The sequence below is a fragment of the Cyanistes caeruleus genome, chromosome Z, assembly GCF_971803275.1.
Source record: "Cyanistes caeruleus chromosome Z, bCyaCae1.hap1.1, whole genome shotgun sequence".
Taxonomy (NCBI): Eukaryota; Metazoa; Chordata; class Aves; order Passeriformes; family Paridae; genus Cyanistes; species Cyanistes caeruleus.
Genome location: NC_141732.1, coordinates 5,885,316 through 5,912,852, shown reverse-complemented (window position 1 = coordinate 5,912,852; position 27,537 = coordinate 5,885,316). Strand labels below are relative to the sequence as shown.

The 27,537-nt window shown below is 47.2% G+C and overlaps 1 protein-coding gene across 1 annotated transcript; it reads left to right on the top strand.

The window, feature by feature from the left end:
- Positions 1-13,576: 13,576 nt before the first annotated feature.
- LOC147648027 (uncharacterized) lies at positions 13,577-26,283 on the top strand. The gene is made up of 4 exons (XM_086867823.1): positions 13,577-17,002; positions 24,750-24,884; positions 25,162-25,503; positions 25,950-26,283. Exons 1-4 carry the CDS (start codon positions 16,820-16,822, stop codon positions 26,253-26,255), a joined length of 966 nt encoding a protein of 321 aa, XP_086723949.1. The 5' UTR covers positions 13,577-16,819; the 3' UTR covers positions 26,256-26,283.
- Positions 26,284-27,537: the final 1,254 nt, after the last annotated feature.

Below are 27,537 nucleotides of genomic sequence, written 5' to 3'. Positions count from 1 at the left end.
TAGAAATTAGGTCTGCCTCTGTGAGATTTACATTTTTAAAAATAAAGCTTGGGAAATCTCTCTCTTGGCTTCCGGACCCAGAAGGTGACGGAGCTCTGGTGAGGCCGGCCCTGCTCGCCCACGGCCTGTGCTCCTGGGAGAGGCTGGGCCGGACCCCAGTGGCTCCTGGACGGGAGATGGAGGCTGCAGAATCCCAGCCCCAGGCAAGGCTGGGCCACAGCTGCTGACATCTCGCTGACACTAAACCCTCTCCCCAGCACACACCTATGGCTCCAGGCCAAGCCTCCCCTCCCAGCAGCTGCCGGGCAGAGAGAGGGGCCCAGGGCAGCCTGAAATCATCATCATAATTGCTGCAACCACTGCCCACGACCATCTGCAGACCTGGCAAGATTTAAACCTTTCATTTAACCCTATCAGTGCACAGATGAGAACTGCAGACCACCATTCTCCCCTCAAGAGAAATGGACAAAGAGGGGACACGTAGAAGACAACATGAAGACGCTGGGGTCATTAAAGTAAGAATCAAAGAAGGTGAATGAGGAGATGTCTCAGTGTTGGGCTGAAAATTTCTTTTGGTAGGGCTATGGAGATAGAAAATGATACACAGAAATATCTCCTTCAATTCATGAGAGAGGATGAGGGAATGAAGCATTCAAACTGTGCATGTGAACAGAGGCATGCATTGATAAGAAGCCAAGCAGATGTTGCAGTAGCTGTGATCCCATGAGAAGTCTGAACAGAGAGTGAGAGAGATGAGAGTGAGGAAGACCTTTTGTCCCCAGGGAGAGAAGAAGAAATCTCTGTTCCCAGAGGTGATGACAGAGACAGATGAAGGGAACATTTGCCTTTGAACAACTCATCCTTAAAATAATAACCCATGGCTGTGAAAATGGGAAGGATTTCACAACTGCAGAACTTAACCTGGGCAGATGCTATCTGTGGAAATGAAAAGCCATGAGAGAACTGTTTCTTGTAGAGAAGTCTCGGTGGCATGGCAAGAGAAATCTTCTCTCCCTTCACGAACTGACAGAGGAGTATTGTATTGTTGGTACTGATTTAACATCCCATGTTTTGAGTCTATGCTGTCAGCTTGGAAAGGAAAGAAGTTCGTCAGGGGGAGGAAAGGAGTCCTGGAAGTCTTATTCTGATGCTTCTTCTTCTTGTAGTCCTGTTAATAAAGTTTCTTTATACCTTTTATGTTTTGAGCCTGTTTTGCCCTTCTCCTAATCCATATCTCCCAGCAAAAACAAATGAGTAAGTGCACTGGTGATTTTAGCCAGTGCTAAACCCACCACATTATTTAGTAATTATAAAATAGAATTATTACAAGAAAAATAATTGTCCTGGTGTGACTTTATATATCTTGAGTTCTGCACCTTCAAGGTTTGCTTTGGGAGCTGGGGGGAAGTTGAAGCTGCTGGAGGCTGATGGGACTTTTTTCTCCTGACCAATTACTAGTCATTTCTGAGAACTCCCAGTGATTCTGACCATTGAAAAGTGAGATCAACTTGTGAATACCTATCGTAAGGCTTAAGACTGGGAATTTCTTGTTCTCTTTGGTTTCCATCTTTTGAACAGGTAACAATGCTCCGGCTCCGGCTCCGGCTCGGCCTCTTCCTCCCCAACCAGGCCGGACAAGGCCGCGGAGGGTGGGGGAAGGAGAAGAGCGGAGGCGGCCGGCCTGACTTGGTTTGCAGTTTGTGTCACTGAACTGAAACCTGACTCCATGAACATCTGCAGCTTTCCAAGACTTGAACTCTTTTACTACCTGGATGAGACTTACAGATTAATCCTTTTTTCCCAGAGAGAGGGGAAGAGAGAGAGAGAGAGGGATAATCAACATGAAGAAGGCACAATAAAACCATCAAAGTCAGTGAAGAAAAGAATTAAGTTTTAGATGGGGAAGAGAGAATAAGGAGATGCTTTAATAAGCTGAAATATTTTTCTGTTTAAGCTATAGAGATGGACAATAGTGTTCTGAAAATAAAATTCCTTTAATTCATGACAGAGTATATTGGGAGGACTGGAGTGTTTCAAAGTGTGGATTTTAAGCAAAAGGTGGAGTAGTTGTGATACAGTGATGTGCTGGAACAGAGGGGGAGAAGTAATAGTTGAAGATTTGTGGCTTTGTAGAGGCAAAGAAAAACCTTCTGTTTCCAGAGAGGCTCAGAGAGACAGATGAAGAGAACTTTTGCCTTTGAATAACTCATCCCTAAAAATGACATCCCTAGAATCATTTGACCCATAACGCACCTCAGAGTGATGTGAAATGGGAAGAGACAATTGATGGCAGATTTTTGCGCAGCTGGCATCAGAGAAATAGAAAGCTATGAAGAAAATTAGTTCTCTTGTGAAAAACTCCATAGATTAGCAGAAGAAGACTTCTGTTTCTCTACAAGGACGGATGAAAAGACTATAGCAAGAATTGGGACTGTTGCAAGCACCAAAGTTGTTTTTTTGTCTCTATATTGTCAGGTGAACAAGGGAATGGTTGGGTAGTGGGGGAGAAAAGGGTTTTCTGGAGGTTTTATTCTGGTTTTCTTATTCTTACAGTTTTTGTTAATAAACTTTCTTCATTCCTTTTAAGTTTGCAGCCTGTTTTGCTCTTGTTCTAATCCATATCTCCTAGCAAGAAATAAGTAAGTTTTCTAGTAATTCTTTAAGTTACTGCTTTAAAACCACAACATTTATTTGGTGTGTTGGCCGGGAAACAAAATTAGCAAATCTAAACCACTACACAAATTAATTTATTATTCTTGGTGTTTGCCAAGAAGCTGAAATTAGCAAATCTAAACCACTACAATCCCTAAGTGCAATCTCTTTGGCTGGATGAGAGTCTTGCTCAAGTGAGAAAGGAGAAAGATCAGTGGTGGTGCTCTGCAAGGTCTCCTCTGGTGCAGAGCTGTCAGCGACTGGGAGGTGAGAGCAGGCTGTAAGAGACGGTGCCAGGTTTCCCTCATCTGCCTCACAACCATGGCAAGAACAGAGACCGAGACCCTGAAGACCACAAGGGACTTTGTGCAGAGCTTCTGGCCTGGTTGAGGTGGATGTTTGCTAAGTGATTGTTTGGAGGTGTGCTTGTCCTGACACCAGCTTTCCAGAGCAACAGGTCACAGCACAAGAGTGATGTGGTGCTGGTGAGCAGGGACTTGTGAAGAGCGGCCTGCTCTGTGCCTTACACCGGCTTCTCAGAGCAACGGGTCACACCACTATAGCCTATAAATCTCCCCACCTTTTGGCCAACTGCCCCTCACTTTGAAACAGACTATAAAAGTGACTTTTCTAAGTTACTTTCAGAGAGAGATATGTCCCCACAGAAGACACCAGCACCCCCATCTCGTCCATTGGTAGCTATAACCCCCTCCTTTTTTCTCTCTTTACTTTGCTTCTTTGTCCCTCCCTTCGCTCTCTCTCTCTCTCTCTCTCTCTCTCTCTCTCTCTCTCTCTCTCTCCTTCTCTCTCTCTCTCTCTCTCATTCTCTCCCTCTCATCTATTGCATAACCCATGTTGCTGGCACTAAAATAAAGGTACATTGTTGCTGTTATGATTTAACCTGAAATTCCTTGGTGTCCTTTTTGCACTCGGAGATCATACGAACCTCTCACAACTCCCGCTTGTGTTAGAGGATCGTGACAGAGGCCCTGCCATATTTGATCCATGTTTGAGCAGGTCAACAAGACAATGAAGAAAACGGTATCAGTTACGGGGTGGGAACTTGACCCTTGCAATAGAAACAATGGATTGGTCAATGGGTGGGCAGTTAACTTTTGAAAGAGGAACTGTTCATAATGGAGGCATTGTTGGCATGGAGTCGGTATTCTGAGCCATTGTGGTCTCATCTCACGTGCCGGCCATATGGGAGCTGATGCTGTCACTGGGAAAATTCCACTCCTGAGCAGGAGATATAAGGCCTGCTTCTGGGCTGGAGGAGTGAGAAGGACAAAATGCAGACAGATTTGATGCAGGGGATGTCCTGAAATTGCACTGCCTACCTGCCTCTTCTGCCGAGCCCCATGCTTCATCTCCTTCTCCTGCTCAGTGGGTTTCTGGGAATCCAGGAGTTGGTATGTATTATTTGCTACTGCAACTAATGGAATAAATTTTCTTTGCAACCCCCACTGTGTCTTGGCTTCTTTTCTACATGGGTCTCCTTCTGAAGCTATGACAATGACTACCAGAGAGCTTCAGGACCACCCTATTTCCATTTCAATATATTCTGAGACAGGATTTAAATATGTCAAGTAATCTGGGGAAATGTTTAGCCTGTGAGTTTCAGCAAAATATTGACTATGTCTTAGTTATATGGATACAAACTAGTAGGTGAGATTGCTACATGTGCACAATTTAGGGAAGGGATTCTCCACACACCCTGCACTGAAATAGAGTAATATTTCCTTTTGAACCCTGAGCTGGCTGTGGGGATTGGGCCCTGCTTGGTCACTTTCATTTTGGCCATTTCTCTTGAGCAGGTAAGAAAGATCAAAACAAAATCTTTTCCAGCTGTTTCTCTCTGGTTTACCTTTCGGGGGGCCAAAGCTCTGTGCTGCATGTGGCCCAAGTGTGTGCAGAGCAATGCCTGCAGAGCCTCCTCAAAATCCATCAGTTTCCTCACAGGTCATCATCACTTGTTCCAGATCTGGCAGGAGAAAGAGCCCACAGCACAGTGGGCACCGTGCCCTGCCCAGCCAGAGCTCTCTGGCACTGAGCAGCAGCAGCAGCAGCAGCGCCAGCACTTTTCAACCTGCTCCTGCCTTGGCTTCACCTGGGGGACAGAAGCCTCTGGAAATCAGCACTGCCACTCATGTTCCTAGCCTGGAGCAGCTGCTGCTGCTGGTGGGCAGATCCTGCCAGTCTGACTGCTTCCAAATGGGAATAAAGGCAGAGGCCGAGACGGACACACAGAGAAGCTCTGGGCTTGTGCAATAAATGGGAAAAGGTATGGGGGAATGGGTTAAGAATTATAACACCTCTTTTGTCAACAGTGCCTTTTCTCCTGCCTTTTTCTACCTTCTCATTTCCTATCTTTTCTCCCTTCCCAATCATGATTGTCACAGCTGTCTTGACCATTTCTCACTCTTGTTTCCCAGCCTTTTCACCTCATCTTCCTCGCACTTTTCTTCTCACCTTTCCCACCCTTTTCTCCCCTCTTGTTTCCTTATCCCAGGTTGCTTTCTCAAAATTTCTCCTTATGTTTCTCACTTTTCTCCTCATGCTTCTCACTCTTTTCCTCTCATGTGTCTCACACTTTTTTCTTCACATTTATAATTCTTTTCTCTTCATGGTCCTTATACTTTTTTTCTCATATTTTGTTCCCCTCTTTCACTCATGTTTTCTGACTTTTCCCACCCTCGGCTTTCTCTATTTTTTTTTTTTGTTGTTCTTCTGCCTCAGGTTTCCACAATGTTCCTCTCACATTTCCTGCCTCTTTTACTCTTTTTACAAATAAAACTTCTCATGCTCTTCCCCTCACATCCTCTCCCTTCTCTCCCTTTGTTTCTCACCATTTTGTACTCATGTTGCTTAGAATTTTCCCATCATATTTCCTGCCCTCTTCTCCCCTCACCTTCTTCTCCTCTTTTCACTCACATTTCTCACCATTTGCTCCTCATGTTTCTCATCCTTTGCCACTCGTCTTTCCTACCCTTTTCTTCCCTCCTGTAGTGGCCAGGGATCTGGCCAGCAGTGTGGCCGTTCTTCCCTGGAGGGAGGAGACCCCTTAGGCTGCAGATGGTTGCCCTCTCCTTGGGAGAGAGACCCTGGCTGGCCACCTTTACAGGTGTGCTGAGGTCAAAAAGCCACCCCTGGCATGCCTCCAGTTTTATGTACATTCTGTGTTTCTCACTGGTTATTCCCTTTGACCCACCCTTTTCCACAGCGGATAGAAATCAAGTTCTCTCTGACCCTAGCAGCTTTTGAACTGGGATTTCTTGGAGGAGAAAGTTGAATTAAAACCTCCTAAGAGATCAGAGCTACAAAGATCTGTCTCTTTTCTTCTGTATTTGCCTTAAGAGCTGTTTTCACTCCAGCAGCCCTTTTGAGGGCTAAAGAGCTGAAAGCCCAGAAGCAGCTGCTGAGGTGCCCGAGCCCTGAAGTTCTCACCACCCCACCTTCACACACAGCTGACTTCTCCTTCCCATTTCTCTCCTTTTCTTACTCACATTTCTCACACTTATGACCTCCTATTTTCTGCCTTTTTCCTCTCACATTTCTTCACCCACTGCTTCCTGTCAGTGACTCTTTCTCTTCAGGAGTTGATGGGTTTCTCTTGTTTTCTTCCTGCAATCCCCTACTCAAAATATCGGGTGCTAGAGCAGCAGCCCAAGAAGCCTCTGCCTGTGCATCTGCTGAACACAAAATCTCTGCTCAACCTAAAGCATCTCAGTTAAGAAGAACCTAAGCCACAATGGATTTCCTGCTGTAGTTTGAAGGGTTATTTTCATTCCTACATAGTCTTCATAGTGTTCTAAATAAATAGGTACCCTGAGGGATAGATATCACAGGTGAGCACCCATTGCACAGTCTGCTTTCAGTTAAATTCCATCTCCATTTTCATCACCTCACACTCACTATGAGTCCTGCATGGAAGACCTAGGCTCTGATGCCTCATTGTGCTTTTGGTACTTTTTCTTTAAGCAAATGAGATATTCTATTTTAAAACATTCAAACCCTGGAGTTTCTTTCTATTTTCACCTGAGACTACTGCCAGCCAAGGTGTCCTGGGGTGACTTTATGATACTGGTATCCCCAATCGTCTGGTTTGTGTTATATATTAAGTTCTGAACCTTTAAGCCTGGCTTTGAGAGTAAGAGAGGGAGAAGAAGAAGTGCGCAGTGTGTTAAGGAAAACATCACTCCCACACACCCCGCTCCTGGACTGTGTTGTCTGCAGCATGGACAGACAGCAGAACAGAGTTTTCTCTGGCTTTTAGTTAGTTTTAGCTAGCTGAGGCAGAGGAGCTCCCTGGACCTTTGTTTTTTTTCCAGTTTTCTTGGATCTGTGCAAGCCTGCTATGGACTGAACACCCAGCCAAACCCCGGGAGCTCACGCCTGTGGCCCACCGGGGCCTGGGCCTCGGCACTTTCCAGCGCTGGAGAGACTGATAAGAACCTGAGAGAGCCGAGCTGCACCACATGAAAAAGACTTTTCTTACTAGACTTACCATCCCATCGAACAGGAAGAGGTTTTATTATTTAATATTACTCAATTTCTGTTAAATAAACAGCTTTTTCCACTTCTCTCCACAGAATTTTTTTTTCTCTTTTCCCGGACCTGTTAGTGGGGAGGGGCATTTCCCTGTGGAGATCCCCATTTAGAGTTTTCCTTCCTGATTTGCCCTAAACTAGGACAAATACAGGTTTTTGGCGCCCAATGTGGGGCGAGAGAAAGTGGAAAAACCTGGACTGATTGTTAGTTGTATTTATTCTGTATTGGGATAATGCAGTCAGTAGTCATATTGTTTGGATACATAATGTCTCTTGGCGTGGAAGCCTTCGTGTGAACCTGGTCCCTAAAAGTTTTTGAGGTTTTAATACCTGTCTTTGCCCTCTTTCACAGTAGAGGGGCACGGATTAGAATGGTTATTGTGCTGGGCTCGGTGATAATGATTTATAGGAAGTTTATAGAACTACTGAAGTTTCTGTCAGGTATGTTTAGCTTATGGTTTCTTCGCCTGACCCTGCCTCCCAGTCCTAGTATCACATTTTGGGAGTTTATTGGTAATTGCACCCAGTTTGTTAGAGGAAGACCAGGGGATGAAGCTCTTCAGCCTTTTCTTTCCTTCTTCTCCTTTGAATCTGTTATGCCCCTCTTTGAGAATATCCAGTTTCCCCTGAGTGTTAAGGATACCACTTTCCTGGTAGTACAGCTGGTTCAGCTGTTAAGCTTCCTCCATATAGTCTGCAGCTTCTCTAGGATGAGGGCTGAGATATCCAGAAGAGGCAACGAGACCCCTGCCCCAGAAGTAGACTCAGGTGTGGGAAATCCTGAGTAGTGTAGAGAATGGGAGAGAATTGGCCGAACTCTGAAGGAATTTTCTGATCCCCCAGCCTGGGAATTTTCACGTGAACAAATTCAGAACCCAGATGAAGTAGGGAAATATCTAGAAGAGAATTTCTGTGATGATTCTAAAAAAAAAAAATCTCATTGCAATAAGCTGGGCCCTAGCATATGCTTATCACACGCTGCTAGATACTGTAGGGCAGGCAGATAAATCAGCAGCTACCCCAGTGACTCAGGCTAAACCAGACAGTGAGCCTAAGCCAGCAGCCAAACCAGACAGTGAGCCTAAGCCAGTGTCTGTTGCTCCTGCCACAAGAGGCATGAAATTCAAAACCAAAACCGATCGGCCAGTAGATGATGATAATGGTGATGCGGGGGAAAGACCCTCAAGACCAGCAACTAACACAAAATCAGAAGGCACTGGTGAACCTTTCTCCCTGAAGGACCTTCGTGGCCTGAGAAAAGATTGCACTCGATGACCTGATGAATCTATAATTAGTTGGTTAGTCCGTCTGTGGGATGTTGCAGGTGAGGCTACAGTTCTAGATGGCACTGAAGCGAGGCATCTGAGATCCCTGTCACACGATCCGGTTATTGACCAGGAGATGATGAGGGGGACTGACCCTTATAGACTCTGGGAAGGGGTCCTAAGAAGTGTAGCACAAAGATATCTGTGTGCAGACGATCTCTATATACAGCAAACTCGTTAGAAAACCATAGAACAAGAGATTCAGCGCTTGAGAGAAATGGCAATAGTAGAAATTGTCTTTGTGAGTGACTTAAGTACTAGAAATCCAGACCTGGTGCCATGCACATCTGTGATGTGGCGAAAACTTGTTCGACTTGGGCCACAAGAATACGCTTCTGCTTTAGCAACAATGAAGCAGGATGACCGGGAAGAGACTGTGCTGGATATGGCGAAGAAGCTTCGAGCATATGCAAATACCGTGCATGGCCCCATACAGACAAAAATTGCAGCTATGGAAACACGTATGCAAAACTTCCACGACAAAATGGAGGAGAATTTCAAGAAACTCAGGGAAGACCTTCTTCCAGTCTCAGCAGTACAGACCAAGAGCCCTGGTACTCAACGCAAAAGTTCCCCAGATAGAGGAAAAAAAGCTACGAGCTGAGCTGTGGTTTTCCCTACGTGACTGTAGAAAAAACATGAAAAGATGGGATGGAAAATCTACTGCTGCTCTGGCAAAAAGGGTGCATGAACTGAAAGACAGCAAGACTCAGGGGGAATACTCCACCAAAAAGAAAGCCGCTCCAGTAGCCTGTAGTCAAACTGACAAGTATGATGATAACCAAGCTTAGAGGGGCCCTGCCTCTAGCCAGGTAGAGGCTAGGGAAAACCGTGTCTTTTGGACTGTGTAGATTCGTTAGCCTGGCACATCAGAACCACGAAAATATGAGGCCTTGGTTGACACTGGTGCACAGTGTACCCTAATCCCATCAAGATATGTAGGGGCAGAATCTGTTTCTATTGCTGGTGTGACAGGGGGATCACAGGACTTTACTTTAGTGGAAGCTGATGTGAGCCTGACTGGAAATGAGTAGAAGAAGCACCCCATTGTGACTGGCCCAGAGGCCCCATGCATTTTAGGCATAGACTACCTCCGAAGCGAGTATTTTAAAGACCCAAAGAGGCTTAGGTGGGCATTTGAGATAGCAGCTATAGAGAGAGAGAGCATCAAGCAATTGAACACTTTGCCTGAACTGTCAGAGAACCCATCTGTAGTAAGACTCCTGAAAGTGGAAAAACAGCGAGTACCAATTGCCGCCGCGACAGTGCACCGCCGGCAGTATAGGACAAATCGAGATGCTGTGATCCCCATCCACAAGATGATCCGAGAACTGGAGAGCCAAGGAGTAGTCAGCAAAACTCACTCACCCTTCAACAGCCCCATCTGGCTTGTGCGTAAATCTGAAGGAGAATGGAGATTAACTGTGCATTGAATGAAGTGACTCCACCTCTGAGCGCTGCTGTGCTGGATATGTTGGAGCTCCAGTATGAGCTGGAGTCCAAGGCAGCGAAGTGGTACGCCACTATTGACATTGCCAATGCATTTTTCTCCATTCCCCTGGCAGCAGAATGCAGGCCTCAGTTTGCCTTCACGTAGAAGAGAATGCAGTACACCTGGAACCGACTGCCCCAGGGGTGGAAGCACAGCCCCACCATCTGCCATGGACTGATCCAGGCTGCCCTGGAAAAGGGTGAGGCTCCAGAACATCTGCAGTACATTGATAACATCATTGTTTGAAGAAAGACGGCTGAAGAAGTCTTTGAGAAAGGAGAGAAAATCATCCAGGTTCTCCTGAAAGCCGGTTTTGCCATCAAGAAGAGCAAAATTAAGAGACCAGCTCGTAAAATTCAGTTCCTGGGGGTAAAGTGGCAAGATGGACGGCGTCAGATTCCCACTGAGGTCGTCAGTAAGATCACAGCAATGTCTCCACCCACTAGCAAGAAAGAAACGCAAGCTTTCCTAGGTGCCGTAAGTTTTTAGAGGATGCACATTCCTGAGTACAGCCAGATTGTGAGCCCTTTTTACCTAGTCACCCGCAAAAAGAACACTTTCCAGTGGGGCCCTGAACAACAACAAGCCTTTACTCAGATCAAACAGGAGATCGCTCATGCAGTAACCCTTGGCCCAGACAGAACAGAACCAGATGTGAAGAACGTGCTCTACTCTGCAGCCGGGAGCCACGGTCTGTCCTGGAGCCTTTGGCAGAAAGTGCCTGAGGAGACTCGAGGCCGACCACTGGGATTCTGGAGCCGAAGTTACAGAGAGTCCGAAGCCAACTACACTCCCACAGAGAAGGAAATTTTAGCCGCCTATGAAGGAGTTCAAGCCGCCTCAAAAGTGATTAGCACAGAAGCACAACTCCTCCTGGCACCCCGACTGCCAGTGCTGGAGTGGATGTTTAAAGGAAAGGTTCCTGCTACCCACCACGCCACCGATGCTACATGGAGCAAGTGGATCGCCCTCATCACGCAGCGCGCCCGTATTAGAAACCCAAATCGCCCTGGGATTTTAGAGATAATTACAAACTGGCCAGAAGGTGAAAACTTTGGTCTCACTGATGAAGAGGAGAAGGAACAAGTGACACGGGCTGAAAAAGCTCCACCGTACAACCAGCTGCCAGCAGAAGAAACGCGCTACGCTCTGTTTACTGATGGTTCCTGTCGCGTCGTAGGGATGAACCGGAAGTAGAAAGCAGCCGTATGGAGCCCCACATGACAGGTCGCAGAAGCCACTGAAAGAGAAGGTGGATCAAGCCAACTTGCTGAACTCAAAGCTGTTCAACTGGCCCTGGACATTGCTGAAAGAGAGAAGTGGCCAAAGCTCTACCTCTACACTAATTCATGGATGGTAGTCAATGCTCTGTGGAGATGGCTGGAAAAGTGGAAAAAGACCGACTGGCAACGCAGAAGAAAGCCAGTCTGGGCTGCTGATGAGTAGAAAGACATCGCCACCAGGGTAGAGAAACTGTGAGAGTCCGTCATGTAGATGCCCATGTCCCCAAGAGTAGGGCTAATAAAGAGCACCGAAACAATGAGCAGGTGGATCAGGCTGCAAAGATAGAGGTGTCAAAAATAGACTTAGATTGACAACACAAGAGAGAGTTGTTCCTAGCTCGATAAGCCCATGATGCCTCAGGCCATCAGGGTAGAGATGCCACCTATAAGTGAGCACAAGACCGAGGGGTAGACCTAACCATAGACAGTATTTCCCAAGTTATCCATGACTGTGAGACGTGTGCCACGATCAAGCAGGCCAAGCGGTTGAAGCCGCTATGGTACGGTGGGCGTTAGTCCAAATATAGATATGGGGAAGCCTGGCAGATTGACTACATCACACTGCCCCAAACCCACCAAGGCAAGCGCTACGTGCTCACAACCATCACAACTGGATGGTTGGAAACCTACCCTGTACCTCATGCTACAGCCCGTAACACCATCCTAAGACTTGAAAAGCAAGTCCTCTGGAGGCATGGTACCCCTGAGAAGATTGAATCAGACAATGAGACTCATTTCAAGAATAACCTTATAAACAGCTGGGCTAAAGAACATGGCATTGAGTGAGTGTACCATATCCCTTACCATGCACCTGCTGCGGGAAAAGTGGAGAAGTACAATAGACTGTTAAAGACTACCTTGAAAGCGTTGGGTGGGGGATCTTTCAAAAATTGAGAGCAGCATCTAGCAAAGGCCACCTAGATAGTTAACACCCGAGATTCCACCAATCGAGCAAGCCCAGCCCAATCCGAGCCCCTGCATAAAGTAGACGGAGACAAGATCCCAGCAGTACATCTCAGAAGTTTGTTAAGAAAGACAGTTTAGATCAATTCTACCTCGAGTACAGACAAACCTATTCGTAGAGTTGTTTTTGCTCAAAGACCGAGTTGTACATAGTGAATAATGTGGAAAGATAGAACAACACAATGTGTACCACAAAGAGATCTGATGGTTGGGTGAAGATTATAAATAAACGCCCTTGCCTGTATATAATGTATGTGTTGTAAGGTTAAAATATATATATATATTAATTTTGATAATAAGTTGACGATATGAGGATAAGGGGTGGAATGTCCTGGGGTGACTTTATGATACTGGTATCCCCAATCATCTGGTTTATGTTATATATTAAGTTCTGCACTTTTAAGACTGGCTTTGAGAGTAAGAGAGGGAGAAGAAGAAGTGCGCAGTGTGTTAAGGAAAACATCACTCCCACACACCCCGCTCCTGGACTGTGTTGTCTGCAGCACGGACAGACAGCAGAACAGAGTTTTCTCTGGCTTTTAGTTAGTTTTAGCTAGCTGAGGCAGAGGAGTTCCCTGGACCTTTGTTTTTTTTGCAGTTTTCTTGGATCTGTGCAAGCCTGCTCTGGACTCAACACCCAGCACAACCCCAGGAACTCACGCCTGTGGCCCACCAGGGCCTGGGCCTCGGCACTTTCCAGCGCTGGAGAGACTGATAAGAACCTGAGAGAGCCGAGCTGCACCACATGAAAAAGACTTTCTTCCTAGACTTACCATCCCATCGAACAACAAGAAGTTTTATTATTTAATATTACTCAATTTCTGTTAAATAAACAGCTTTTTCCACTTCTCTCCACAGAATTTTTTTTTCTCTTTTCCCAGACCCGTTAGTGGGGAGGGGCATTTCCCTGTGTAGATCCCCATTTAGAGTTTTCCTTCCTGATTTGCCCTAAACTAGGACACAAGGTTACAAACTGTCTGGTATGTGTTTGTGTGCACAGACCACAGATGCTACCCTGTGTCCGTGCCCCGGGTGTCTGTCAATGTCCATTGAAACAGATGCCTGGAAGGGGGGCTCTGACTGCCCTGTGCTGTTCTGGGGCTGGGGCTGGGCTGGTAGAGGCTGCAGAACGCTCTGAGAGGCACGGCCTCATCTCTGGCCACCATCTTGTGCATGGCACGGCCTCATCTCTGGCCGCCATCTTGTGCATGGCACAGTGTCATCTCTGGCCGCCATCTTGTGCATGGCACAGCCTCAGCTCTGACCGCCATCTTGTGCATGGCACAGCCTCAGCTCTGGCCGCCATCTTGTGCATTGTGGCAGCTCTGAGGGCTGTGTGAGGGACACTCTTCCCCAGCGCTGTTTTGTGTCCTTTCCATTCCAGGGATGGCATTTGGAAATTCTGCTTCTGTCCTGGGTTACCCTGTTTCAGCCTTCTCATTACACAACTCTCTCTGTTACTCTTACTATGATTAGAAGATCCTAAGAAGAAAATGAAAGTCATACCAGGATTATGATGCACAAAATGTAGTCAAGAAAACAGTACTCCATAGTACAGGGCCTATAGAGCAAGGATTTGTTCATGCAACACCACAAGTGAGGGGAATAGCTCTGCCACTTGTCCATTCAAAAAGCACAGTACAAACTTTTACACATTTTTAACTTATTGGGCACATTCTACTTTCCTGACCTTCATATTTTCTAATTCCTTGATTATGGAAGCCCTTGTAGCAGGGCTCTGCACAAGGTGGTCGTCAGCCTCCTGGTGGTCGTTGCGGATGAAGGCCAGAAGTGTTCCTCAGGCTTGAACTTTTTTATCTCTGTTTCTGCACGTGTTCTTTAAGATTGTCTGCTCAGATAGCCAGGCGTTAGCTTAATGCTAAGTTGCCTTGTGCTAAATTTGCTGATTTCTGAGAAGTGCTTGATTCCCATACCCTGTTACAAAGTAACTACTTTCCTCAGAGCTACAGCATTTTCCCCTAGCTCAAGCATTATCTCTTTGCCTCAGTATCCAAAAGAGGAAAAGGAGGAGGGGGAAAAGTTGGTAGGGTGATAGTGCAACATTATCTTGTTGCCCAGGGATCAATTCCTAGGTCAACTAAGCAGTAGTCTCGTCCATCTAGTAAGTGTGGGGGTACCACAGGGACAATGCCATTGCATGAATTTGGAGTGTTGGGGTGTTGGCACCAAAGTCCTGCTCTTGAGGGAAGTGCAGGGACACAGGGGCTGTCAGAGGACAATGAGACACGGGGGACATGAGGCCATAATGTGCCGAGCAAGATCCTGCCCAGGATGGCAGCAAAGGCATTTCCTCCCCATGGCTTGGCACTGCAGGAAATCCCAAAAGGGGCTGAGGAGTCCCATGGGTAACGAGGAGGGATGACTGACATCACTGTGGCTGCCAGCATTCCCCAGGCACTGGCCATTCCATGGACACTGGGGACTCTGAGGATGTGTGGATATGCTGGTTTTACATTAATTATTACTCAGTGAGGAGGGAAGAAGCCAGCAGGAAAAATGATTTTTCTGAGAGATGCTGCTAAGAGCTTCCTCTGTGCCTAGTAAAAAACCAATAGCTGTCTAGTTCTGAGAAGTGACAACCTATTAAATCATTTAGAAGCTGGCTCTGCCTCTGTGCATTCTACATTTTAAAAGACAGGCAAGCCCAAGGGGGCTCTCTCTTGTTTCCAGCCTTGAAAGGTAACTGGGCTCTGGCTGGGCCTACCCCGCTCCACCGCAGCCTGCGAGGCCTGGAGGGGCCGGGCCAGGCCCCAACAGGAGCCAGGTGGGGGATGGGAGGCTGCAGGGCCCCGGTCAGAGCTAAGCCAATTCACAGCTACTAACATCTTACTAACACCAAGCCCTGGCCTCAGCCCTGGCCCTGTCTGCTCGTGCCGAGCCAGAGTCCGCTGGGCCCTGGGAGTAGCTGCTGGCCAAGCCATGCCCCCTCCAGCGCGACCCTCCACAAGCGGCTGCCATCAGTGGGAAGGGGAAGCCATCAGTCTGCAGCTGAAATGAAAAACAGCAGGGGCCAAAGACCAGCCACACAGCAAGAACAGCCATGACCATTGTGATCAGGTCCCTGAGATCTTAGCACAACCACAACACAGCCTCAAATCCATCACCGTAACTATTGCAACCACTACCCAGCAAAAATCATCGTAACCATCTGCAGGCCTGGGTGAGATATTAACTCTTTCACTGCAAAGAGAAGACCTAGAGACCTTAATCCTCTCTCAAGAGAGAGAAAAATATAAAGACATGTAAAAGATAACATAAAAGTCAATAAAAAAAGATGAAGTCCTAAATCAAAGGAGCATGAGGAGATGCCCTAATATGCCATTGCCATCTGCTGGAAGTATTTCCACCGAGGCCCTCTTCTAGAAATGTCCCTGCAGCACATCAGCATCAGCACTAGGTTTGGTTGCATCAGTGGGGCAGATCAAGCCTTACCCCACGCAAACAATCTCCATTCTCAGGCAACATTTTGCTTTGGGCTATCATTCCAGCTCTTTTGGCTGTGTAGATGGCCCTAATAACAGGAAACAATCATCTCAGAACTGGTGCTATTTTTTCCAGCAATGAAGGAAAGAAACTCAAACCAAACAAAGTTTCTGAAATAGTGGTTTGGAGAGAAGAAGTGCACCCCCATTCTTCTCACAGGGAAACTTGCCTGCAACCTGGAGAGGATGGTTTAAAGGCAAAGAGTCCCTGCTGCTTCTTGTGCCGTGCTGCTGAAACACTTAATGACCATATTCTTTCATAAGCCAAGCCACGTTCTCCATATCACCAAGCTGGAGCCTGGTGATGGGGAAAGCCTGCCAAAACCTCCGGTTTGTTTCCTGCCACTTTCTGGGATGGGCCCAGCATTGACTTGAGTATCCAACGAGCAGAGGCTTAGCAAAGGGATGACACTTCTCTTTCTTCTGATTTCACCAGGAATATTTTCCTTTTACTGCATAAGGAAACCTGAAATTTTCAGACTGCGGAGAGACAAAGCTGCAGGCGGCTCCTGTGTGCCCAAAAAGGCATTTTCATCTCAATATATTTGAGGAGCCATCTTAATGTATCTGTGTTGTATAGGGGATCCCAAATGTTTGTTTCCTTCCCTGAAGAGCACCTGGGGGATTTCCTTTCTTTTCTTCCAATTACCATTATTTTCAACAACAGGACAAAAAGCTTGATGAGTTTTGTTTTATGGCAGCTGTGCTTGAGGGACCGACAAGCACTGCAGAGATGCCTTTTATGTAATAATCCTTGGAAAGAGTAGAGTTAGTTAGAATAGCAAAATCCCTCTTCCAAGAAGCCTGTCAAGCTGGTGTGAATCCTCAGAGAAGGAAACATGTATTTGCATGTCTTTATTTTCCCACTAACTAGATCAGTCCATGAAATCAGCTGCAAAAGCCAGACCTGCAGGATGTTGGAAAAGCTGGAGCTGCTTTGAGGCTTGGGTTTTTTGATGATACAGGGAAGTCATCTCTGCCTCTCTGCCAGGGCAAAATCTGCCACTGCAGAGTGGAGCTGAAACAATGGGCTCAGGGAGAGCAGTTGCAGATGGGAAAGGAGCAGGTGGAGCCTCTTGTTTCCTTTTTGCTCCAGGTTCAACTCCTGATAGCCAAAGGAGGGACCCCACAGCTGCGGCAGCCCAAACTCCTCTCAGCTTTGCTGCGTGACTTCCTGAGCTGCTGCCTGCAGACAGACGAGGCACAGTGCTGGTCTTCTGAGGAGCTCCTGCAGGTAAAATGCCAAGGGGCTGCAGGTGAAACAGTGGCTGAGGGATGGTGGCTCCTTCTCCACTGAATTCCAAGGCATCAGATGTGCCCCCCTCCTCCTCCCTTCCAATCTTGGTGCTGTTCAACTGAGAATGGTGAGGAATCCTAGACTGGGCAGGGCTGGCAGGGACCTGTAAAGCTCATGTGGTCCAAGTGCCCTGCAATGAGCAGGGACATCTTTAAAGGGTACAGAATACTCAGACCTGAGCTATTTCCAGGGGTGGGGCACCTACCTTGGGCCAACCTATGCCACTGCTGTCCCATGCTCCTTAGACATACTCAATGCCCTTTTCATTTAAAAAATATTCCCCTGCCTTTGAAGCTCTTAGCTTGGAAAATCATGCTTTCTTCTTGTTTCCTTTTCCTTTCTACTACATCAATTTGTAACATCGGACAATCCTAGATACAGCCTTGTGCCACTCATCATATCAGTGAAGCAGTGAAAGGAGAGAACAATAATGTTTTAATCAATATAGAACTGTTTTCTCCATGGCTAGCTTAGAGTAATATTGTAGAGTAGGAATGTAGAGTAAGATTAGAAAGTAGGACTGTAGAGTAGTAATGCAGAGTTGGATTTTAGTGTAGGATTGTAAATCCATAAAGTTTCTGAAGCCTCATCTCTTTTGGATGATTCCCTTCCTTCTGACCCTGTGAGAAAGCTCAACATTTCCTTCTGTATTGCCACTTTTTCCTTAGAGGTGGAAAGTGACGTTAATGGCTACTTTGGTATGGTTTGTAAGTGGGGAAGGCTCTTCTTCAGTCATCCTCTCCAAAGGTCACACTATTCAGGAGGCATCCTGATCACATAGTATCTTTCATCAATCTGCTGCTGCTCTCTGTAAACAATTTGGAATTCGAAAAACACTGGCTCGAGCGGTGCTTGCAGCATGTCCTGACAGCGCTATTCTGACACCACTGCAAGATGGAGGAGCTAATCCTCGGGGACTCCAGCCCCAAGAGTTTGGCAAACTGATGTTACTGAATTTTCACCTTTTGAACCATTACATTATGTGCATATGTCAGTGGATACTTCTTCAGCATTTGTGTGGGCTTCTGCCCATTCATCTGCCTCAACTGCTGCAGCTCAACCACTTTGGAGAAGGACTCCAACTTTTGCTGTGATGGGATGCCCCAAGAGGATCAAAACTGACAATGGTCCCATATATTGAGCGACTTCTAGTGCTAATTTTTTACAACATTGGGGTATTCAACTTCTCCATGGAGTCCCATATAACTCATGTGGCCAAGCAATTGTTGAATGCTTTCATCACATTCTTAAAAGTCACTTTACTGCTTTGGAAAAACAGGGGAAAATAGAGTGCCCCATGAAATATTGGCAAAACCATTATTTGTTATAAATTGGTTGAGTGTAGTTGGAAGACAAGACCATCCTCCTGCAATAGTACACATGCAAACAAGCCAACCTGATTTTACTTTTAAAAATATTCAAGTTAAATATTTTCCTCCTCTGACTGGGTTATGGGAGGGCCCAATGCAGTTATTAACTTGGGGAAGGGCTTATGCTTGTATTTCCACAGGGAAAGATTCAGCTACATGGATTCCTGCAAAATGGCTTAAACCATGCTTACAGAAGAATAATGACATCAGCTCTTTGTCTTGAAGCATGGAAGAGACATCAGCATGGAATGAACTTGGCATTGACACCATTGCTGAGTGCCCTGCACCCTGACAATAAGGATGCAGTTGGTTTTTTGCCAGATCTTACTGCATTTTATGTGGCTGTTTGAAAACAATTGTTGACAAGAGACAATTAGAAACTCTTGAATGTGTTTGTGGAGAACAAGGGCTTGACTATCGACCCTGGCTATTGGTGTGTTGTTCTTGGTGTAAACAAGAGAGTTGGAGAGTCACTCGGGCACGTGAAAGAGAGGAGGTGTATAAGTGTCAGCCGTGTATCACACGGGTTATTACCTACTCTAGAGCACGATGGTTGAGTGACTTTGGTGGTCCATCATTAGATCAGTTGCCTGGAGGGAATGCTCCAAGGGGTGCAGTCAGAGTACTGCGTGAACAACAACAGTTTCTAAACTCATTCAAACAGATTGAAGATTCTGGACAGAGAGTATTAGCAGACATTAGCTTTGAGCTTCTTAAACGCTTCGCATTTTTACGTATTAGGCAAGGCAATAAGGTAGTGAACACCAAGTGTGGTCTGGGTGGTGGAGTTGCCCAAAGTTGGCAAGTTTGTAGTCCTGAATGGGACATGGCAGAAAGACGATGGTGACGTGCACGCCCATGGCGATGTTAATGTTGATTTTTTGGGGTTTTTCATTGTATGGTGAGGGGTGTTTTTGGACAAAGCACAAAGAAATGTTTGGTGTAACCTGGGCTAATGTGTCTGGTATGCAGGATTTTTGTCTCAGTTTACAGCAGGCCAATGACCCTTTTTGAACTTGCTTAATTGGCATTCCCCTTCAGGAGAACAAAACAGATTTTTCTGGTTGGTGGGACCCAAAAATTGTAAATTTAAGAAGCAGCAAAAGTGATGACTGTCTCAGTCCAAAGGGACAGTATACTTGGCTGTCTGTGTGCAGTGCAGCCTGGCAGAAAAGAGTAACTGCAAATTTGAACTGATCATATCCTATTCCATTTCAAGAACTGGATTTGTTAGCCAGTGTTTTCCCAACCTTGGATGTCAATGTTACTGTTCTGCCTAGTTGCAACAGTATGGCCCCACCATGGTAAGCAGTTAATGGTACAGGAGTAGTTTGGTTTGGAGATCCTTGGATTAGTTGGTTACAAGAGCAAGGAGGAAAAACGTTGTTTGAAGGTTATCCAAATGTTACGGGACAATCTCCATGAAACAGATTAAAAACAGGGGGTCTGACAGGAAACACTTCAGGAGAATGGGAATCGAGCATGGCCTGGAATTCCAAGATGGCCGGTTGGTGGACCATGCTCTCCTGGTCCACTAACATTATTTGCCCCCCACATGAGGAATTTATTGAATGTCAGTCAAAGTCATCATCAAAGATCACATCAATCCTTTTGGAATTTTGACTAGAAAAGTTATAGTGCTTCACCATCATTGGCGACTGTCATTGCAACATCGTTCCTTTTACCAGGGAGAATGGCTGCCAAAAATGCAGTCTGCAAACTGGCACAGCAGTGCTCCAGTGATGGAGCCACTCGCTGCTGCAGTTTGCACTGTTTACGGCTTTGTTTATTCCGGCTATTACCTGACAAACCTGGCATGTAAGTAGAGGTTTTCCCGGGCTGTAACCTAACCTGGCTTTTGTAGGTCTTCCTGCTTTTTCTTAGTCACTGGGTTGATTTTGAAACAGAAGGACCATTAGGATGCCACTGCTTTGCTAAAGCTCCTGTCAACAAGTTCAGCAAAAACGGGATGCCTGTAGCCAGGGGTCTGCACGCAGCATTTGCAAGGGTTCCATTCCCTGCACAGGAGAGTCTGTGGCAGCAGAGTCTGTCCTTTCCTCAGTTTGCTGGCTCAAGCAGGATAGCTTTGAAAATGCAGAGACCGTCTCAGAAGGCCTACTTAAGACTTTGTGGTTCTCCCCATAATTGAGGGAAAGCTTCTTTTGTTCTCAGTTTTGTCATGAAAAGATTTGACTAAGTTCACCCTTTTCTGAGTGCTAGAATAGCAATACCCTTTGCAATGAAGTGCAAACTCCAAAGCAGCGAGTGTGTGCTCCTGAACACTGGAGCTGCTGTTGCTGTGCTGCACAATAGAACTGCCACAGCTCAGGGGGATTTGGGGGAAGATTTTCTGGGCCAATGTTTTCAGCAAGTTAATGAGAATTACTGCATGCAACTTATCTTTTAAAAAAGTGCCTGAAAGGGAAAGGAGCAAAAGCTACTTTATCTGTCGGATAGGACACGAGCATTGAGTGTGAAAGAAAACTCTGCATTTCCTTGATCAACTTTGTGTTCACTTACTGGCAAAAGAGGCCAAAGTGTAGGCACAAGCAAGAATATTGCCCAGTTCCTTGTTGGATGTGTGAAAGAATTGTGTCCCCTGAAGGATGCTGTCAGAGGAAAATACCCTCTGTTTGGGTTCACTTATTCTATGGGATTCAGCAGCCCAGGCAGTTTTCTCACCCCATTGCGTTCATTTTCCCTTGCTCACTGCAGGTCACCTGAGGCGTTTGTTCCGAGGTGCCGATCCTGAGGTGAGTGAGAAAGGAACCTTTGATATTCCTGCTGTTGGAGAATTGTGGAGCAAGCTGGGAGCTTGGCCTGTGGCAGCAGAGTGTAGGTGGCCAGCTGAGTAGGCTGAAAGGAAATCCATTTCCATGTCTGCAGCAGTGATAGCAAAGGCATTGCTGCCTATTTCCTCATCTTCCACTTCAGTGCTTTAAAAGAACCAGAAGACCAGTTTTGCAGAGAGAACACTGCTTCTTGATAGTAGCCAGGGTGGGAGATCTAATTCAGACAATTTGCAGTCCAGTTGAATTAAGCCATTTTCATTTAGTTGGAGTGACTTAGAATCCCATTGCTATCAAAGTGGATGATTTGTCCTTAGTCGAGCTGGTTGTAGAAATAGAGCAGAATAGAAGTAAGGTTATAAATGATAGGTAGCTGCCTGTCCCTAACACTACTGTCTGTGCACAGAGCCCAGAACCAACAGCAGACTCTTCTCTGGCTCCCTCTGCTCCTGGAGAAGAGGCCAAAGAGGAGCAAAATGACCATGAGCCTCCAGCACTGGTCGCACCCCAGCCTGAACATTCGGAGACTGTAAGTGCCACTTCTGGCTGGTGTTGTCTTCAGTGCAAGGCACAGCTGCAAGTTCCTGAGCAGCCAGCACTTGCTGTTGGTAGCTGAGGCTGCTGAGTGCTGGAGTTGTGCCAGCACCTAGCAAGTCACCCCAGGCAATGGCAGCTGAAAAATGACTTTTGATCTGTCATGTTTAGGCCCCCAATTGCTGGGATTCTGAGAGGGGCCAGCCTGAAGCATGAAGGCTCCCTGTGCCCAGAGGAGGGAGCATTTCAAAGACACTCTGCTCAGCCATGTCACATTCTGGAGAGGACACTATGGTCTGGAGAGTCCTGTGCCCTACAGACTGGCCAAGTAGCTGCAGGCACAAAAGATGTGGATCTGACCACACAAGCGCTTTGGGGTGGTTTGTCTCCATGGCCTTCTTGGGTGTCCTTACCTGGGAGTATTTCAGAGACACACTGGGGATGTGGAATTTCTGACTGAAATCAGGGATTTTGGTGCCTTTGTTGCCAGGTTGTTGTTTTGCCTCTTCAGGCAGAGCAGTCAGTAGCAGAGCTGACAGGTGCTCTGAGCCCATGTCTCTTCTGGCTTTTGATAAGCTGCAAAGAGATGATTTTGTGGTCCATGAATCCATGTGGGGCCACTCTTCTCTTGTGTGGCAAAAGACACAAACTGCACAGTTCTGAATCCTTCTTCTGAGGCAAAAACCAGAGACTCTGTATATCTGTTGAGACTTTTCTTTCTGAAGTCTGCAGCTTTGAAAACTCCCCTGGAGCCTGGAGGCTGGGATAAAGCCGCAAGTCCTTGAGTGCTGTCTTGTGTTGCTAAGAACAGGAAAGGCATCTCCAAATTCTGGATGGTGTCTTTAAAGTCAAATGTGTAACGTGGTGCCTGAGTAGCTGCCTGGGCCCAGAGCACCCAGGGGTGTCGCTCAACAGCAGCTGAACGTGAGCCAGCTTGGGCCCAGGTGGCCAAGAAGGCCTGGGGCATGCTGGCCACGTGTCAGCAAGAGTGGGGCAGCAGGAGCAGGGCACTGAGCATCCCCCTGTGCTGGGCAGCATCGTGGTGCTTCAAGTCTGCTTCAAGCAGACTTCCATCAATCCCTACATGACAGTGCTCACCACTTGGGCCACTTTCCTGCCAAACATCCCCTCCCTGCAGCCAAGAGGATTAGACCCTGGAGTGGGTGACAAGTTCATTCTTTGCTTTGTTTATTTGTCTATTGGTTTGATTGTAAAAAGGACTCTGTGTAATTTCTCCTTCTGCAGCCATTAAAGGTGCTTTGGCTCAACCCTTCCTGCCCACTTGCAGCACTGGAAGAGACTCTGTTAGAATTTGAATTTGGAAGATGGCAGTTCTGGAAAATGCAGTATTTTTGCAGGAGAACACATAGTTTGGAGTGGGGATGTTGGGGCAGAAGGAGCTGTTCTGGTGCCAGGCCAGACAGCAGGGCTTGCACATCACTTTCAGGTGAACAATGCCCATGCCTTTTGGCAGCCCATGGTTGATCAATAGGTGTTGTGTTTGGGAATTGGGCAGGAAATCAATGGCCTTGCATTCCAGCTGGTGCTGAGAGATCAGAGATGCTGGGAGGGACTGGGCTTCATTTCTGATTGCAGCCACTTCAGCACCATCAGTGTGGGTGAGTCCAAGAGAAGAATTTGTCTGAGCACAGATGCACAAAGACTGCAGTTCCCAGAGCAGTGCTCTGGGTCTGACAGCAGAGCACCAACACAAACCAGATTCCCCAAGAGTCTGATTTATTGAAGCAACAGGAGAGCAAGTTCAGCACTGCTGCTGATGGGGGCACTGCTTACCAAATGTTGATGTGTGTAGGGATAGAAAATATAGTAAGAGAGTTTATAATGGTGAGATCTAGCTGTCTATCTATCTATCTATCTGTCTATCTATCTATCTATCTATCTATCTATCTATCTATCTATCATCTATCTATCTATCTATCTATCTATCTATCTATCTATCCATCTATTTATCCATCTATCCATCTATCCATCTATCTATCATCTATTTGACAGATATCAAATATTCCATTTGAATTTTCCCATCTCTGCTCCAAAGCAGTTGGTGGTATAAAGGCTACCTAAAGGCATCCCTTTGAGGAGAGGAGGAGAGACAGGTTCCATTGACTGATCTGGAGCAGGCAGAGATGATTCCCCCTGCAGAGAGGGTTGTTTTTTCCCCTCACAGCTCTTTTCTTCCTCCACTCTTATCTGCTGTGAAACCTTCTTTTTATGCAACAAATTGCTGCATGTCCTAAGGGAGTGGAACAATCTCAAGCTCTAGGTGGAGTTTGGAGACTTTGGTCATACATGGATTACATGACACATGGTTTCCTTCATTGGCATCCCTCGGGGTGTGTCAATTCATTTGTTGATGGGGCCTTTGGAGGATCTCTGTTAGTGCTGCTCAGAATTCTCAGCTGACAAAAGAGGGAGGATAAACACCTTGGTCCTCTTCCATATACTCACATGCCATAGGGGCTCCCTGACCTCCATCAGAAGATCAAATTGCACACATCCTTATCTCCTGACCGAGCAGGATTTCTAACAAGAGTGTAGATGTCAGAAAGGCAGGAATGGTGGTGCAGACCTGAAGAGAACATGAAGTCCACAAGTGTCTCTCACAAGGGATGAAATCACACAGGAAGCCACCTGCAGAGCAAGGATGGAGCTGTGGGACAGGGCTGAGTGTGAGTGACTATGGAAAGACAAAGAGGACAGAGCAGAAGGGGAGGGAGGCCCTCAGCAGACCCTTGAGAAATGGCACACATTTCCTGTCAGCTGCGCAAGAGTCTGTTGGGGATTCAGACCCAGCTGGACCCTGATTGTACTGCCAGTGTCACTATGGAATCTGGGTCTCCCCATGGGCAGAGAACAAGCCAGGAGAGCAGCAGCACAGTGCTTTGGGAACGTGTGAGCCCATCAGTGTTTGAGTCTTGGCCCACAAATGTTGTGTGGGGAGTTGAAGGCCATGTTCTCTTGCTTTCTGTGCAGGTTGTTCTGGAGAAAGAGCAGGAGCAGATTGATTTATCAGAGATGCCATGCCAGACTGAGGGAGAGCTGTTGCCATCCCGAGAGCAGGAAGAGCAGCTTGGGCAGCAGGTGGAAGAGGCACTGGAGAATGGCCAGGTAAGCCTGACTCAGCAGGTGACAGAGTGCAGGGCAGGAAGAGGGGCATAAAACACAGCTCTTGGGACTGAGGAGGCCAGGAGTCCTAGAAGCACTGAAAGCACAGAGCCTTGTAATCTGCAGAGATCAGCACTGGGACAGGAGGGTTACAGTGGAAGCAGAGGTGGTTAAGTAGGCAGAAAGAAGCGACTGAATGAGTGTGATTTTGAGGCTGAAAGAGGGAAAAGCTGAGCCTGATGGCAGCTCCCAGTCACTTGTTCTCCATTTGTGTGTTCAGAATATCAAGGCAGAGCCACAGGCAGAGTTGCCTGAAGCTCAGAGTGCCATTGTAGCAGTGAAGAGGAGGCACCAGGAAGACATGAGGAGCACCGAAGAGGAGATGAGGCTCCATGAGCAGAGAGATCAGCAGAATGAGGTGAGTGATAGAGTAGAAGTCACTCCACTCATCAAGCTGTCTCTCTCGTGTTTTTTAGAGGACATCAAGGAAAATCTCCAGGCAGAGCTGCAGGAAACAGAGGCTAGGATCAACGCAAAGGAGAAGAGGCTGGAGGAAGAACTGAAAATTGTCATAGAGAAAATTAATCACCTGATTCAGAAGAAGGATTCTCTACTAAAACAAGTGAGTGAAACAGCGATAGCCACTGCAGTCACTGCAGTCTGGTGGTTTCAGCCCCTCTTGCCTTTCCTCTGCAGAGCAGCAGGGAGCTGGGGTGATGCCTCTCAGTGCCATCCTGCTGTAGTGTCTATCCCAGCTGCTTTGAAGGAAACTTGCTGGTGTGCTGAATCCCAGCTACTGCTCTGGACAGTGGCACATGTCGCTTTCCCCTTTTGCCAGCACTCATCTGAGTGCATTCCTGCTGGCCTCTTCCTGCTCTCCTTGTTTCTTCAGGTGTTTTTGCAAGTGAACACAGTCACCCAGATAGATGTTGAACACAAGCCACAAGCTGTCTGTATCCCTTGGGGAATCTGCTCCTCTCCTGCTCGTTCCCTTTCCTCACAATCAATGAGCCTTGGCAGAAAGGGACAAGCTGTAGTCTCTGACTGCTTTGTTCTGTTTGACTTGAGGTTGGAGTGTTGACATCTCACCTGGCAGCCCGCAAAGGCTTCCAGCAAATGACAGGTGATGAAGAGCCCCAAGGTTGGCGTGAGGCACAGCAACTTTCCCAAGCAGAGACGCTGAAGGTTGAGCATGTCTCAAAGATGGTGGAGGAAAAGTGGACTCATTGGGAAAATGTACAACATTTGAACAAGGAGCTGCAAATGTGTCTGCAGTCTTCGGAAGGGGAAAGGGATCCTTGGGAGGAAGTGGAATGGTCATTCTTGCAGTCATCCTTCAGAAAATCCATGAAAATGGAATATGAAGGTGTCTAAGAACTCAATTAAAACAACTTCTGGTTTTGACCATTTGGTTTCAGAAGCAGGTGTCCAAAATAATCCAGTTTATGAGCTTGGCATGTAGCTAAGAGCAACTTCTTATGGGCTTGAATTTGAAAAGGGTACTCGGGGTAATCTCTGCCATTCACTTTTCTGACACCAACTCATTTCTACTCTCAGAGCTACCAAGGAGCCTTGGTTCCCCTCCCTGAGAAGTGGAGCCTGTGCAATTTCTTCATCTCCAGCACTGACACAGATGCTGCTCAGCCACAGGAGGATTTCCCGGAGCTACTGAGTACATCTAGTTTATTTCTTGTCTGAGGGACAGTGAATTGTGTGCACGTGCCAGACTTAGCTGTACCAAATGTTCCTCCTCAGTTTGGTGTCACAGGGACATTTAGGTCTCTCCACAGGAAGTGCTCTGCTTCGAGGCAGGGAGAGAGCACTCTGCATGTTCCTGCTGTCCCTGTGGGCAGCCTGGACTGGTTAAAGTTTACCTGGCTTCCCTTTCTACTGAAGAAAGAAGCAGGAATTGTTGCTGGAGCAGTTGCTTGAGTTCTACCCATTGGCCCAACCCCTGCTCAGATCAGTCTCTAGGAAAACACATCAAGCCCTCTGTGATTCTGCAGCACAACCCATTTAATCTGCTTCTTGCCCATAAGAGCTGCCAGTGTTGTGCCCTCCCATAAAGACCTGTTGAGGCTGAGAAAAGATCCCATTTCATTCTGTGTGTACCTTCACCTGTTGAGACAAAAAAGGGCATTGATCCACACCTCGGTGTGTCTGATGCCAAAGCCAATCCCGTTGTGTCCTGAATGGGGGCAGCAGCTTGTCAGGGGCTCAGGCTGGCTGTGGCTTGTGGCCATGGCTTGTCAGTGCTCATGCTTGGCCTTTGGCAGCCTTGCTGTGTGCCCTGGCCCTGAGGGCTGCTGTGACTGCAGGGGCTGGAGCCTTCCTTAGCTGGGAGAGTGGCGCTGCCGCCCGGCCGGCCGCTGCAGAGCTGAGCTGGCCCGAGGCAGCAGCCCCTCGTCTGGGCCGGCTTCTGCACGGCACGGCCTGGACTCCCGAGAGGGACAGCATCTCCTCTGGGCAGCTGTGCGTGTCACAGCGGCGCCTGAGCAGCACTGCTCTCCTCGCTGCCCTTGCCCGCTGTGCCCACTTGGGAAGGTGGGGGGAACGTGTGCGGTGCTGAGAGGCCGAGTCCAATGGCAGCCACTGATCCGCGCTGTCAGGGTGAAGGGAAGCACTGGGGTTCTTCCCATGGGCCACGGGCAAGGGC

Bases quoted from the DNA above. Each gene is read 5' to 3' on its own strand.
- LOC147648027 (XM_086867823.1), top strand. From the start codon at position 16,820: ATGGGAAAGGAGCAGGTGGAGCCTCTTGTTTCCTTTTTGCTCCAGGTT. The intron at 24,885-25,161 runs GTAAGCCTGACT...TTGTGTGTTCAG, and splicing joins AGGCACTGGAGAATGGCCAG to AATATCAAGGCAGAGCCACA. The intron at 25,504-25,949 runs GTGAGTGAAACA...GTTTGACTTGAG, and splicing joins AGGATTCTCTACTAAAACAA to GTTGGAGTGTTGACATCTCA.